The sequence below is a fragment of the Ambystoma mexicanum genome, chromosome 11 (genome assembly GCF_040938575.1).
Source record: "Ambystoma mexicanum isolate Mex_15411 chromosome 11, UKY_AmexF1_1, whole genome shotgun sequence".
NCBI classification, from domain to species: domain Eukaryota; kingdom Metazoa; phylum Chordata; class Amphibia; order Caudata; family Ambystomatidae; genus Ambystoma; species Ambystoma mexicanum.
Genome location: NC_090934.1, coordinates 1354832604 through 1354847004, shown reverse-complemented (window position 1 = coordinate 1354847004; position 14401 = coordinate 1354832604). Strand labels below are relative to the sequence as shown.

The following is a 14401-nucleotide window of genomic DNA, read 5'->3' as shown; positions in this document are numbered from 1 at the left end:
TGGCTAGTCTGCTTTGTTCCGTCTTGCATACATCCACAATATAAAACAAACAAAATAATTAAACTGACACATATTACAAACGTACACAGCCCCAAATTACAAATTTGGCGACAGTCTGACTATGCACTTAACACATTTCTATGTTAGACCAGTGCTCCAGTTCCGACCTTGCATCAAAGGTAGTTTGCCGTCATCACGACGATCCGTTCATAATCCATGAAATCGGTAGTCACTCATACTATGCTGAGACACAGTCTTTCATGCATGTTAAAAGCAGCTGCAGCATCACTCCATACCACTTTCACCAACTTTGATGTACATGTAGACCAAGAACTATGCAAGTGATACTTATTTCATAACAACTGAGTGGTTAAGGGTGAAGGGCCATAGGAGAGGGCTTGGGAACCCATTGTGTGTCTAAATGTTCGATTAATTAGGGCTTTTCACATTCAATACCCTCAAACCTCCACTGACATTCTCAGCCATGTCCTAATTAGAGCATCAGAAAGGTTGCAGCGGAAACTGTAGTTGGTTCTTCTCTTCTTAAGAGGTGGAGGTTGTCACCTGAACAAAGGAAGTCATGATGCAAAGGCACAAGGTAAACCATAAATGAGCCAGCACTTGGTGCACCGCCTCCTGCCTGCCCTAAAAGAGCACGTTTTACTTCATCTATGTGGTCCCAGCTAGCCACCACAATTCCACTGTGATGGGACTGTGGAGAACGGAACTGGGCCTGGTTACGTTCCACTACACAAAGCCAGTTGGCTTCATTTGGTACAGAAGACTGACTTCGAGGCTCTGACAGAAAGAGCGCATCTCCCACAACAGTGGAGTGGAGAGGGGAGTAAGAACCACACTGACAAAATAAAGCGCCGCTTTCTTGAGACTAAAACAGCCTGTTGATTCTTGTCCAATGAAAACTGGAAGATGAAAGGCTATTGCAGGAGTCTGTCTTCAAAGACCTGAAAGAAAAAAAAAATAAAAGGGGCAGAATCCAGCCAGTGCTGTTAAGGACCCAGACAATGAAGACATAATACATGAGACAGGTTCTAAAAAGTGAAGCTAGCAGCATTTAAAAAAGGGCTTCATGGGCGCACGAAGAGTGAGAGGCACCTACATCAGGCCCCTCAAGGTACAAACAAGAGAAAATCCTTGAACTGTGAGCTATTTGAGGGACAACAGTTGAGGAACACAAGGAGGTGCATAAAGGCGTGGAGCATGTGAAGCCAAGTTTTAAACTTTGTTGGAAAACTGATTTGATCCCTTGCCGGTTGTTGGGCAACTGTTCTGGAGAAAGGGGGGGTGGGGCTCCTGTTAGGAAACTACGTAGTTTGGAGAGAGCGGGCCTAGATGCAATAGTTTTGCACGTTTGCATCATTTTACATATACTCCATGCCACAGATTGTTGAAAAATAACAAAAACGAACATGACGATATGTGAAGACATTCCCCACTGAGTTTTGATGAAATGTACAGGGGAAAAAAAAGACCACGGATTTACCTTGTTAAAAAAAGATGGCACATTTATTGCTACATAAATGTTATATACATATTGTGTTCTCTGTTACAGGGACAGAAACATTTGAACTTCTTGCTGCTGGTTGAAAAGGTTCATCAACAATACCTTGAAATTTGACACAGAGTACAAATCGGCAATAAACCAACAATGGAAACTGGAGAACAAGATGAGAAGCAATTCATCTCGGACAATTAGCTCTTACAATACTCCATGGGTACTATATGGTATGCTAGAACCCTACTATGTTCTTAAAATGCTATTGTAAATTTCTGATATTAATGAACAGGTTATGGTAAATAACCCTACATTTTTACTACCTAATATAGTAAAATAAAGTAAGAAACTTTTTACTGAAAACTTTTTCGATTTCAAAAATCTAGAAAGAGTAATATTTAGAATTCAAGAAATGTTCTTACAAGATTATTGTATAAAAGACTAGCTACAGTGAAAAATAAGCCAAATGTATTTTTTTCTTTCTATTTTATGAAGGAAAGCTTCTGGGTGTACTGCAAAGTCTAATATAGCCAAAAAAAAGACAACAAGCTTAGAAACAGGCTTAAAAGGAAAGAGGCCAGGCAGTGGAACGTGATCACTTTCACGCGTCATAAGCAACAACTTTTTCTTTAAGCTAAAACACTGAAAAGGACAAGGCCACGGATGATTTCAAGATGTTATTTGATATGTGCAAATTAAAAAGGAACATAAATGTCCACTAAATTTACAAAAAATTCATTGGTTAGCAACCATCCAAAACGATCTTAATTTCTCTGTAAGCCTGTTTTAGCAGTTATGTTTTTTTTCTTCTGAAGTCATTTAGTTATGAGCCGAACAGCTCATATTGTAGTGAAATCGCCACTGGCGAATGGCAGTTTTTCAAACATTAGCAAAGACAACCTTGTATGATGTTCTTCCACATTCACTGGAGTGGAAGACTTGTTACATGGAAGTTCAAAGGGATTGAAGCAATCTCAACAGATTGAGAAACAGGGACGAAAGGTTCTAGAGGGGAGAAGTCAACATTTTCATGTTTGAAGCTAGCAAGGCATTTTCTGTGGAAGGGTTAGGCTGGTTTGTGAGGGAATGGTTCACACATCGAGTCCCTCACTGCAGACACAGTAGGCCAATGACCAGATAAAGTATGCAACACAGAAAGACTGGTGACCAATGTTTGCGTTTCAATACGCAATTAGCCAACAGCTGTGGTTTGTGCATCACATTACTTTCCAAAGGGAACAAGGGCGGAGGGTGTCTCGTGGGCTCAACATAATCACAGCCTGAGAAACTCCCTGGAATATTCATGCCGTTTGTGTTTACTTACAGCGTACGCTCCACTAGTCGTATGACCTGTTAGGAAAACGAACTGGCGGGTTCCCCTTGCCCCTCCCATCTTCGCGTTGCAAGCGCTAATGAAGCCTAGGAGCCTAAGAGGTTTTGTATTTACTTACAAATAAAAATAAGTTAGCTTGAGGAAAAAGGGGTAGAAAAAAACTTCTCTTCTAAAGAAACGCTACGGTCACAGTATTGTATTGCTCCACTACGCAACCTTTGCTACAAACGCTATCAGCTAAAAATATCATGGAGCTCTCTATGGAAGGTTAACTATGACCATAACTGTTCAGATTACCAGAGACCGAAAATAACATTTAAAAAAATCCATACCAAGGAACATTTTGCTATTGCATGGAAAACTCTATTCATATGGCAAAAGGAATGGAGAGGGCAGCAGAAAACCCGTCCTTCCCTTTTTAAGACACTAATAGGTATGGAGGGAATGCAAAGGGTTAAAAAGGTTGCCACTGCTTTGTTCTCTGCGCATGAACAGTTGTACAAATGCTGGCATCGGCTGAAGTCCGTGTCAGCTTGTATTTACCATGAGAATGCTTTCCCTTTATAAGTAGACCTTTACAACAGTTCCAGAACAATAAATAACATTTGTAGATACAATGCATTTGTCAATTCAGTTTAGGCACAAGGCTACTCCCCCACCCAGAGCGGAGAGACCACGACAGTCTGATTGTGCTTTAGCGGCACGGCTTGCAACAGAATGATATGTTCAGAGTTACTCCTCGGGCTAACAAATGGCCTCTCCAGAAGTGGACATCATCCCATCTCTGAGACAGGCGGTGACCAGTTGCTTTGTTCATAAGATTGCATGTGGGGTTTTTTCTTGCTTCAAGTGTTTTCTCCTGTCATTTGCGTCTCCAAGAACGGTTTAGTTGTATGTGCCCTTATGAGGAAAGGTCACCCATCGATGGATCCTGTCAATAGCACTGGAATTCTGGAACAAAGAAATCGATGGGTAAGAAAACGGTTTAGCAAGCAAATAAGAGGAAATTGCAATATTTAATTAAAAAAAAGTAAAAGATGCAAGACAATACCAATGCCGGCAGCGGAAAGAGTTTAACTTGTGAGATAAAATGCCTTTTATAATAGGAAAACAGTCACAAGAAAACATTGTAAACACTTTGATGACAAATAAAAATTTAGCTGCTCCAGCTGTTGGGCATCTACAGCCAAGCTGGGCCTATTCAATATGAGATTGACACAGGTTTTAGTCACATTTGAATAAAGGGGCCCATTGATATTTAAATTGCTACACCAACCGTCAAATCCATTTCCTGATGAACACGTGTTCTTGCAGACAATTCTAGTGAAATTACCTGTAATTCGGGCCTCTATACAGAGACATATTAAGCTATTTTGCGTGTAACAGTAGATGTGTGGAGTATAAACTAAAATGTCCGCACATCAATTTACTGGGAAACCAATAACGAGTGTTCTCAAACATGCTACAGTCCTACAGACTCGAAAGGCGCCATTTTAGGTTGCCTTGGTGTGAAGGAATTTTAGGTAATGAAATAAAAGAATTTCTGGGCTTAGTTTAAAAAAATAAAATGGGTTTTAAACCTCATTGGTAAAAATATAACGTGGGAGAAAACAACTCAGCAGGCAAAGAAAGTTTCAATGTATACAAGCCAGCCAGTGGATAGCTCAGAGGGTCAAGTGCGTGCCTCCGACTTTGGGCAAGTCCACACTCAACTGCAAATCCTTGAAGAACCAACTCATGTTTGAGTTCAATAAATGGAGTGCACTAGGTTGGGTAAGAACTGCGATTATTAAAGCGCTTACTAGACTGAGCAGGACGACATGAACTGTATAAAAACCTTTGTCATATTACAAAGACACCTATTCTTGGACACCGGACATATATCGTTTAATGGAGGCTGCAATAGACTAGAAACTTTTAACACGGCAACAGAAAATAATAATGGACATAGGCACTGTGTGCCAAAGCACAAGAACGTAGCGATGATTCAGCAATCTGGGTAGGGCCGGAGACGGGGATCTGGTTAGCATCCATTTCAACTAACCCGGTCGGTACCAATAGGCGAAATACCTGTCTGGTGTTCAGATATGACCCATAGGGTTGGTAGATTCACTAAGCCCAGGGTGCAATCCTGGGTGTGTCGGTGGTTGCTCCGCCGATACGGCAGACACTTTTTCCTCTTCCCTTCTTTTAAGGCAAGCTGCTTTGGGGTTTAGGTTTCTCTCTAGGAAAATAAAGAAGAAAATATGGCTATTAGTCCAAACGCATCAAATAAAGTGTTGCATGTGGGTCATTAAACCATGCACTTGGCTGGTCTTCACACATTCACAATCCAAGCAACATAAATCAGTTAAAACCATAAGGTTAACTTACAAAAACCAACCAGGATTATGAATATGCACAATATTTACACACGTACCCGCGTGGATCACAACCTTTTCAAAAGCTGTTTGTGTTGTACTCCTAGCCCAAAAAAGCATCGCTTTTACTCATAGTCAATGAAAAACCTTTACGTGGGAGGAAATACTACATCATACAACAGAATGTACAACTTATCGTAAACCACTACCGTCGTAATTTATCAAGCAGCTTGCAGAATGTAAAACATGGGTAAAGTAAGCTCTTGAAACCAAGTTTAACAACAAGAGGCAAGAATGATGGGGAAAGGGCCTGCATACCTCTTACTTGCTGCTCAAGACTGAGGATGACGGCGACAGCCTGATGAAGGATCAGCAGTTTCGTCTGTGGCTTTTCACTCTTCAGGTGAATTTGCACCATGCGGCCAAGTTCTTTAAATGCTTCGTTTATATCTCTCACGCGCAAGCGCTCCCTTGCATTGTTGGCCATTCTCCTCTCCTTCTCCCGTTCAATCTTCTGCTCTGGGTTCAAATCTTCATCTTCGTTAATACTGCTAATAACGGAAAACAAACATTCCACAGCCAGTCAGATCCTTCTATTGTGATTTCAAGACGCCAATCAAATGCAAGCGGACATAAGAACAGTTTTATAACCGTCCTCACTTTCAAAGGGCAGATTGTCTACATTCAAGAAATGGTTCTTCAATTCAGAATGATGTATTCTATTAAATAAATTGCAACGCTATTAATACATATGTCAATCTGGTGAGCAGTGTCCAGACGTTGCTCAAGGAGCCGTGAGAGAAACTACGTTCCGTTAGGAGCCGCTGTCAGGAGACTGAAGCCGCAAAGTAGGGCGAGTGCGCATGGAAGTTTGAGAAATACTTATGGTGCCTTTTTAGGCAACATATTTACTATGTGAAACGTTGGTTAGCTGTGCTTGTAATGTAATGTGGGGAAAGTCAGCCTAGAACCACCTCGTCCTCCCGGGCAGAGGAAACGGGAGATCTCGGTAGTGTGTGCTAAACTCTAACCATAAAAAGGGCTTGGTGTTTCTAGTTAGTCTGTGTTTGCCAATTCTTGCCCATTTGTTGACAGGGTGGTATGTGCTTCCTTGTGTTTCAGATTTGTGGGTTGTGCTTAGGTAATCAAATAGGACTGGACAACAGGGATTTCAGGGCACAATGTGAATTCTTAGCAAGAGTGTATATAACAGTTGGATTCGTAGGACTCTTAAGTTAACTGGTAAGAGAATGAAAGTGTTCAGGATTCCAGTGAGTGAGAAGATTGAGGAAGGGGACAGATTTGCCAACAAGTTCATTGCTGCAATCTTGTACACAGCGACAATCCACAGAGGACAATGCTGGGCATTAAAATTACACTTCCCTTCAATGCGCAGATCTGAACTTTCTTGAAACATCAACAAATCAAAATTACCAAGAAATTAGGCCAATGATTAAGAGCTAGGAATTCTCGACTGATGCACATTCAATACAAAGGCCCCTCACTGTTCTGCACATGCAAGTCTCACTATAAATTATGATTGCTGTAACCTATTTCACAAGACCGACACTAGTAGGCAGCATAAACCTTAATGGAAAGGTATACAGCCATAGTGGTAAGAAACACGTGGTCCGCAAGCATTCTTTTTTTAGTACGATGGTTTCCACCTTTTCTACACAAATGAGATGCAAAGCAAGACAGGACTGTGCTCCAGAGGAACATTTATAAGAGTTACTTTCAAAAGCAACCAAGCTAGCAAACAATCGAAATTCCTGAACTGTAAAACACATGCCTGGCCTAGAACATGCAGCTCAAAAGCTCAGAGTTCCATCATAAACTGATGCCCGTTTAATCTAAAGATATGAATGAATCTTCTAAGTCGAGTGTGAGAACACAATGCCTTGAGATTTCAGTTCTCCTTGATATCATAGAATATAGGTACCACACAAGTACCACGCCACCACCACCACCAAAGAAATAAACTCGTTCAAAACAGTTGAAAACATGTTCAGCCTGTGTAGTGTACCCTGCAGCCATGAATAACAGCTCCCAAGAAATATTAAGCTGTCCAGATGTTAACATTGAAGAATACCAATCTCAATGGCATTTTAATTCACAACATATTAGTTGTAAGCCCTATCCTTTGAAGAACTCGTAATCCTGCTGGAAGCGAAAATTGCTCATTGAAGATTGGCCGATTTCAAACTGAAATCAAGTGAATTCCACGCCCCCCCTCACCACCCACACACAACTGCCCCCCCCCCCCCTCCCCAACCAAATGTTCCGGCTACCCTAGTTAATTTTTAACCTAAACAGATCCACATTGTAAAGAAATTTACAAATCAAAACAAGTGAAACTTCCAGAACCGAAAGCGTGAACAATTTTAAGGCGAGGCCAAAAATGCATTTTAGGCAGCAAACTAACCTACCAGAGACAGAAAAACAAGGTTTGAAATGTTCTAACGTACTGTGTGTAGGTTTTCACTTTACAATAAATGCACGCACAGGCAGGTTGGCGTGTTCAATGAATGCGCTCTGCCCAACCAAGTGCTACCTTGCCTGCCACTGATATCACGTGTCTTTCCTATACACGATCGCACACCAATCATGAACATGGTTTCCCACAAACACCACTAGCTGAATCACAGCCCTTCATATATGTAAAGTGACAGGATTGAGGAGTCGCTGCACCTGGCATATACGGGAAACAGGAAACTGCACTCCCAGTGGTTGTGATAGAATCACCATCACACACTGACAGATTGGGGCGCACTGCAGGGAATTGTCATGGTAGGACTTGTGCCATGTCACTTATGAGTAGGCCAGCCAGGGAATCGCTCAGCAAGAAAGGGTGGAGTGGGCAGGTATTGCACCTGTTTGAACTATAGGATGGCCCGTTCATGGTAACGTTAACTGTAAAGGTCCAATAAGCACTTCATATACGGGTGGACTCGCCACGTATCCACCTAGAAGAACCTGAAGCACAAACCGTGCTCCTCTTGTTGGAGCATAGCATATTGCTAACCGTTTTATCAAGCAACGTATCGACAGAAGCCCCCAATCACCTGAGCGGGCACACAGACAACAAATCACATATTCCTGCTAGGTATGTATAATGCACCACAGCACGACTACCTGCACACATCAAAATACCGCAAGCACTATGACCAAATTCAGTCATGCAATTGTCTGCCTACTTACACCAGACTATGCCTCAACACCTCCGACATCAGAATGCAGCAAGACCTACGACAAATTCGGGCATGCTGAACACACAGCAAGTCTCTAACACGCCATCTCCCGATTCCTCTGAGCACCGAACCGCATGCCCGACTGCATGGCTTGCTCTCTACCAGAGCCTGACTAGCCCTGCTAAGCCTTATTTGGCAAAACACACACACGCATCCCAATCTTACTCCATGACCTCCAACAATCTGGACTTTGGATCTCCAAGGGCGTGCCCACTAATAGCGCATTGAGACTTGAATAGTAAAAAGCACTATATACATGCATAGTACAATACAACAGGCTGGAGTAGTGTGCCCCTTGAAAGCAACATGGTGCTTTAGAATCTGTGTTGCCCCCAACTTCCAGTGTAAGCATTATTTATCAAAAGACAGAAGTAAGCAAAAGGATCTGGGGAGTATGTCAGTGGTTATCTTAAGAAGGGATGAGCAAGAGAAGAGTTTCCCCACTGAAAATAAGTTACAAGCAATATCTGCTTAAGTGCTCTAAATGGATGGTGACAGATTCCTGCTATGTGCAAGGGGACTGGCAATGCGGTCTGCAGTAGCCCCGACCATCTGCTGGGTGGGAGAGAGCCGACAACAATGGGGCAGTACAGACATTCACAAATACTGCAGGATTTAAAAGGTTGCTGTTTGGCTCCCCACCCACCACGGGAATCACTGATATCTGACCAACGAAGTATGTTGACGAGGACAAGAAGATCAGTGATGGAGGACACCAACAGACTATGAGCAAATGCAATCAATGCATCCGCTTTGGATATTGACTGGCAATGCAGTGCAAATGAATATGGGTGAGGATCGTCAGACCATGAGGTCAATAAGGTGAACCAGAACTTCACCTCAACAAAAGCATGTAAAAACTGCACACGTTGGCTTATTAGAAGGCAATGAAATGTTGCCTAGTCGATAACTCGTCTGCATCCAAAGTCCTGCCCCACCATGGCCTTACGATCATAACTGACAACTCCATGCAGTCTATTTTTTTAAGGAACTCAAAGAGGCTAACACAGGCACATGCCAGAAATAACTCGTTTTTTGTAGCCCTCAGAGGTTTACAACCATTTCAACTTAGTTACCATATAAGATCTGGCTAGGAAGACAGAGTAATCCCTCAGTCAGCAGCCACAACCTCACCCTGCCAGGGTAGGTATTGACGCACAGCTGCCACAAATGTACTATTAAGGTAAATCCTAAACCATGCTAGCTTCAATAGGGCAATGAAAAGTCTCTATTTAACAGTTACTTTAGTTGTGTACTTTATAGACAACACCCTACATTTTCTGTTTTGTCACATATAAAAACAATGTGCATCAACATCATATTGTAGACCTCAATTTACCAATGATGCATCGGTAACACTAAAAGAACAAGAATCTCAGAGCATAAACTCATACAGTTGGATAGAGTTTCATGACAAATGCACCATGAATTTGCTGCTCATATGCAGAGGCCTCAATTCATTGCGGAAGTGCCCACAACATATGCTCAATGAACCAAGCAGCTTTAGGGCAGCATGAACACCCCCCAAAGGCAACATGTAGGTAACGCAAAGTGTCTAGGGTACTCGATGAAAGCTAGACGAACATGAAATTATGCAATTACCTTGTTCTTCCCCTAGATGACATTTTTAGATTCTTTTGCGAGGATTCGTCGTCGGATCTCATGTCGTCCGATAAGGCAGCATCATGCAAGTTCTCGTCCTTGTCTTTGTATTCAGATTTAATTTCTAATTGACCTAATACTCCGGATTCCCTTAAGTCGCCTGAAAATGTATGAAATAAAAAAGCTTTATGAATTGTTTTTGAAAACATTTAACACTATTTAACAAGATCTACTGGCTTTACTTTTTTTTTTGAAGATCGTATTGATTTTATGAAGATACTACATCACAATCCTAAATAAATATTGACCCAAGTATACATGGGATGAGTATTAAACATTGGCCAATTGTACAGTGATTTTTTTTTTTTATAATTGAGAGAATCAATCATATTAAAAAACCTTTCTTTATTGCACCCCCTTCCCTCTCTCTCAGCCTTGTTGATCCACCCCACGGCTGCAGAGACTGGCTGCCTGGTTCCTCCTAGGCCCAGGACATCTGCCCAGTTACCATCAACACCACCCCCTACACTGCCCGCAGAGGCCCCACCCGACTGCTGGGCAGCAGACATCCGCCCTCTGGATCATCCTTCCGCCCTTGCACTTATCGGTTGCCTCTCCCGCTGACACCTTTGGCCCTTCACCCCTGTAACCCACACCCAGCACTTATCCCCTTCCCCTTTTTCCACTGCACTTGCACATTCCGAATGTCAAAAGGCCTAGTAGGATAACTGCTAATTTGTATTATTTATTCACTGTTATTGCTATATTTTCTCCCTTGTTCCCTTCTGCCTTGTGGCGCCTTGAAACACTTTTCTGTAGTATAGGCACCTTATAAATATCCAATAAAATAAAATGGGTGGTTCAAGGCCCCTACCCAACCACTTTTCATTTATAGAGCACACAGCAATCCCGTAGGCATTGAGGCGCTGTTCCACTGACAACCATTTACTTGCAGGTGACACATAGAAGAGCAAAAACAACAAACTGATGGTAAGGATGAGGCCATGCATATTGAGCGTCTGAGACAGCTAATCAACCAGGTTTTCAGGGATTTCCGAAAAGCCCAGTAGGAGGGCTCTGCGCTCAGGGCAGGCGAGAGGGAGTGTCAATGTTTAGCTTCGATGGATGGGAAGCTGGAGCCTCCCGCTTTTGTGCATTTTTTACTTTGGCCTGTTGGAGGCGATTTGCATACGTAGATCTGGTGGGTCGTGACATCTGCGATTTAGTGATTTTCTGAGAGCAGTAGGCGGGTGCTGTGTTGGTTATGCATGTGTGTGATGGGCAATGAAAAGAAATGAATTAGAAATGTAACAAAAGCAGGCCAACTTTAAAAGACAGCATTACTTTTTTTGGCATGGTTGGTGCATGACGATATGGTAGACTAATGCCAGATAAAGTACATTACCTCTATATGTGTCTTGCGTTTTATGGTTTATTTCCGTACTTGGCACAGAAACTGTACTCGAGAGCGCCGAATGGTTACTGCTGTGGTTTACAGATTCCTCTCGATGATTCCCAACCTGTAGCAGAAAGAATAAAGATTAAACATATTAGGGTCATGTTTGGCGTTTATTGTTCTTGTGCTTTAGCGTTTAGAAATGATACACAGTACATTAATAGCTAAATATATAACAATGGTAAACTAATGTGCTATCCAGTGAAGTGTGATGGTGAAAGACAAGAGAAGGAGTGCACAGGTCCAGAGGGAGGGAATCAGAGAAGGGTGGCAGTTCTTTTAAAGAAAAGCAAGACATTGATTAGTGCAGTACTCTGCATGAATGCCAGGAGAAGCAAGAGTGGCGAGTTGGCATCCACTTTGAGGAAAAGGCAAGAGGTACATTTGATAGATGGGCAGTCAAGTAAGCAGGTCAAGTGGAAGAGAAGATGCAGTAGAACAGGAATTAGGAGATCTAAAGCAAAAAGTGAATCATGCATGGAAAAATATTCACAGATGAAACAAATTACTTTAGAAGGTAGAAATAGTTGCAGATGGGACAAAAGGTGATTGGTAGCATAAATCACTTCAAATCAATTTTTCAAGTCACAGATATTGGGGAGGTAATGCATCAAATTATCCTAATTTCTGTTCATAAAATGTTCCCCAAAGGACATCAGAAGATAGTGTGGCTATGTCATTGCTGTATGCCCCGAGCTAAAGTGTGCGTAAGGCTAGCAGTCTAACAAACAGCAAGAGGGTGTTCGATTGATTCTAGATCTACATAATCCTTGAGGGTGTTGGAATTAAACCTAGCTCTTATTACTTCCGACTCTGCCAAATTAAATTAAATCTTGAGATTTACGAATCATAAATTAGTAAGAAATGAATTTAAATAGGCTGGAGGACCCATACGCTGCAGTAGATCTTCAATAGGACCGTTATTCATTTCAGTTGCAAGAATGACAGCACGCTCCTATTCGTAAGATTTGGTCATTTTGATTAGGTTTTTGTTAAAAAATTTGGAAAATGTAAGGTTTGAGAAGTTATTTTCGAAGACCAGTGTCGATGTGCTGTGTATATATTTAATATAACTAATGCTCATTAGTACCCTGGCAGGAGGAGCCAGCCAATCAGGTTGCTAGGAACACTGACTTGAACTACCAGTGAAAGCTCGCATCCCAAAACACCTGGCTGCCGGCTCCCCCCGCCGCCACCTTCCCCCCCCTACACCTGCCCCATTTGTATTTTGTTTTTTGCCCTATCGCACCCCCCACTTAGCTTATTTCTGTGGCAGCTGCACACCTCGCTGCTCCTTCCTCTCGGCTCCTGCAGGCAACCATGGAAAGGGAGGAGGGGCTCTGTGCGGAGCCCCACTTCCCTTTCCATGGCAGCCAGCTTGTAACAGTAGGTTCCTTCGTTCAACCGGAAAACGTGCACGTGTCCCGTGTAACAAAGGAAAATACTTTTTTTTAGCACCCCGGGTTACCGCTTTGGCAACCCAGGGTGCTGATGGCCTTAATCCCCCATTCCAAGGGCTGGAAAGGGGAACAACAGCATGGGCACCGGGCTATCCACCCTAACTTCGCTCGGGCCGATGGGCTGTCGGGCAAATACCCCCACCCCCTTCCAGCTAATGGAACGGGGGAATAATGCTATAGGAATCAATTAATGTATTAAAACCATAGCTCAAGACCGACTGAAAAGAAACAGTGGCCTAACATTCCCAATTTAGTGCTGGCCTCTTCATAATCAGCAAGGAGTTAATATTTAGAAGATCAAGCTCAGGGGGAACATAGTCAATCGAGGTCAAGGGCGGTAGTCCAAGTAATGTTTTAATGGATTTACTTTCTAATTGACCCAGTTTCTATCTTAGTTTATGTGCCCATATGTCAGCCATAGGTAGTGCATGGAAGAACTTTCCCTCTATAGAGCTCAATGATTGTGTTAATCGTACGCCCACCATTTTTATGGGCAAAGTTGACAAGAGCACCCACTTTTTGGATTGGTTTTGTGCAAACCGCATTCGTCTGTGCAGACCACTTAAGTTTGTCTGCTACGATTCCCAAATACTTATGTGTAGACTCACTATCCGTCAGTCGGGCTTTAGACCCCAACACGGGACAACGACTGCACTCATTGACCTTAAAGCTCAAATTGATACCCTTGGAGACAACAGGAAAACTGCTCTACTACTTCTACCTGACCTCTCAGCAGCATTTGATTTAGTAGACCACAAAACTCTCTGCAACCACCTAGACTCTGCAGCCCACTTCTCGCAAGAGGCTATCGGCTGGATTGAATCTTTCCTCAACAACAGGTCTATGCGTGTCTTCTCCACATCAGCCGCCGCTGACCCGATCCCCATCACATGCAGGGTTCCACAGGGGTCATGCGTCTCCCCTACTTTGTACAATGTGTTCACAAAGCCCCTGTTCGATAATCTTGATGGTTTGGGTATCACCTACACCAACTATGCGATTATACCCAAATCCTCATCCCGCTGATGGGAGATTACGACAAGGATTTGGCCTTGGTGAACAAGGCGTACCTCATCATCCAGGCATGTGTGGCCTCCCATTGTCTATGCCTGAATGATGACCAGACAGAGCTCATCATCATTGGTTCCACCCCAACCTAAATGAAGTGAATCACAATTACGCCAGCTTTAATATAGACGGCAATCCCATTAATGAAGACAAAGAAGTCAAAACACTAGGGTTCTAGCTAGACGCCACCCTATCCTTCTGTAAACAGGTTAGCTCCATGGCCTCCTCTACAGCTCAGACCTGTAAATTAATAAGAGCAGCTAAACCATTCCTTTTGACCCAGAGATGCACTACCTTAGTCATAGCCCTAATTCTATCTAAACTGGGTTATTTTAACGCCCTCTATGCAGGTGCCAAT

At 42.7% G+C, this 14401-nt stretch overlaps 1 protein-coding gene across 10 annotated transcripts in view; it reads right to left on the bottom strand.

The window, feature by feature from the left end:
- Positions 1 to 1496: 1496 nt before the first annotated feature.
- Positions 1497 to 14401, bottom strand: part of TCF12 (transcription factor 12) — a 1064187-nt gene continuing 1051282 nt past the window's right edge. For all 10 annotated transcript variants that reach the window (XM_069624898.1, XM_069624900.1, XM_069624899.1 and 7 more), the window contains 5 exons: positions 11465 to 11579; positions 10060 to 10219; positions 5525 to 5757; positions 4917 to 5070; positions 1497 to 3797 (listed from right to left, as the gene is read on the bottom strand). In XM_069624898.1, the coding sequence (XP_069480999.1) occupies positions 4928 to 5070; positions 5525 to 5757; positions 10060 to 10219; positions 11465 to 11579 (651 nt within the window). In that variant the 3' untranslated portion in view covers positions 1497 to 3797; positions 4917 to 4927. The remainder of the gene's footprint in view (positions 3798 to 4916; positions 5071 to 5524; positions 5758 to 10059; positions 10220 to 11464; positions 11580 to 14401) is intronic.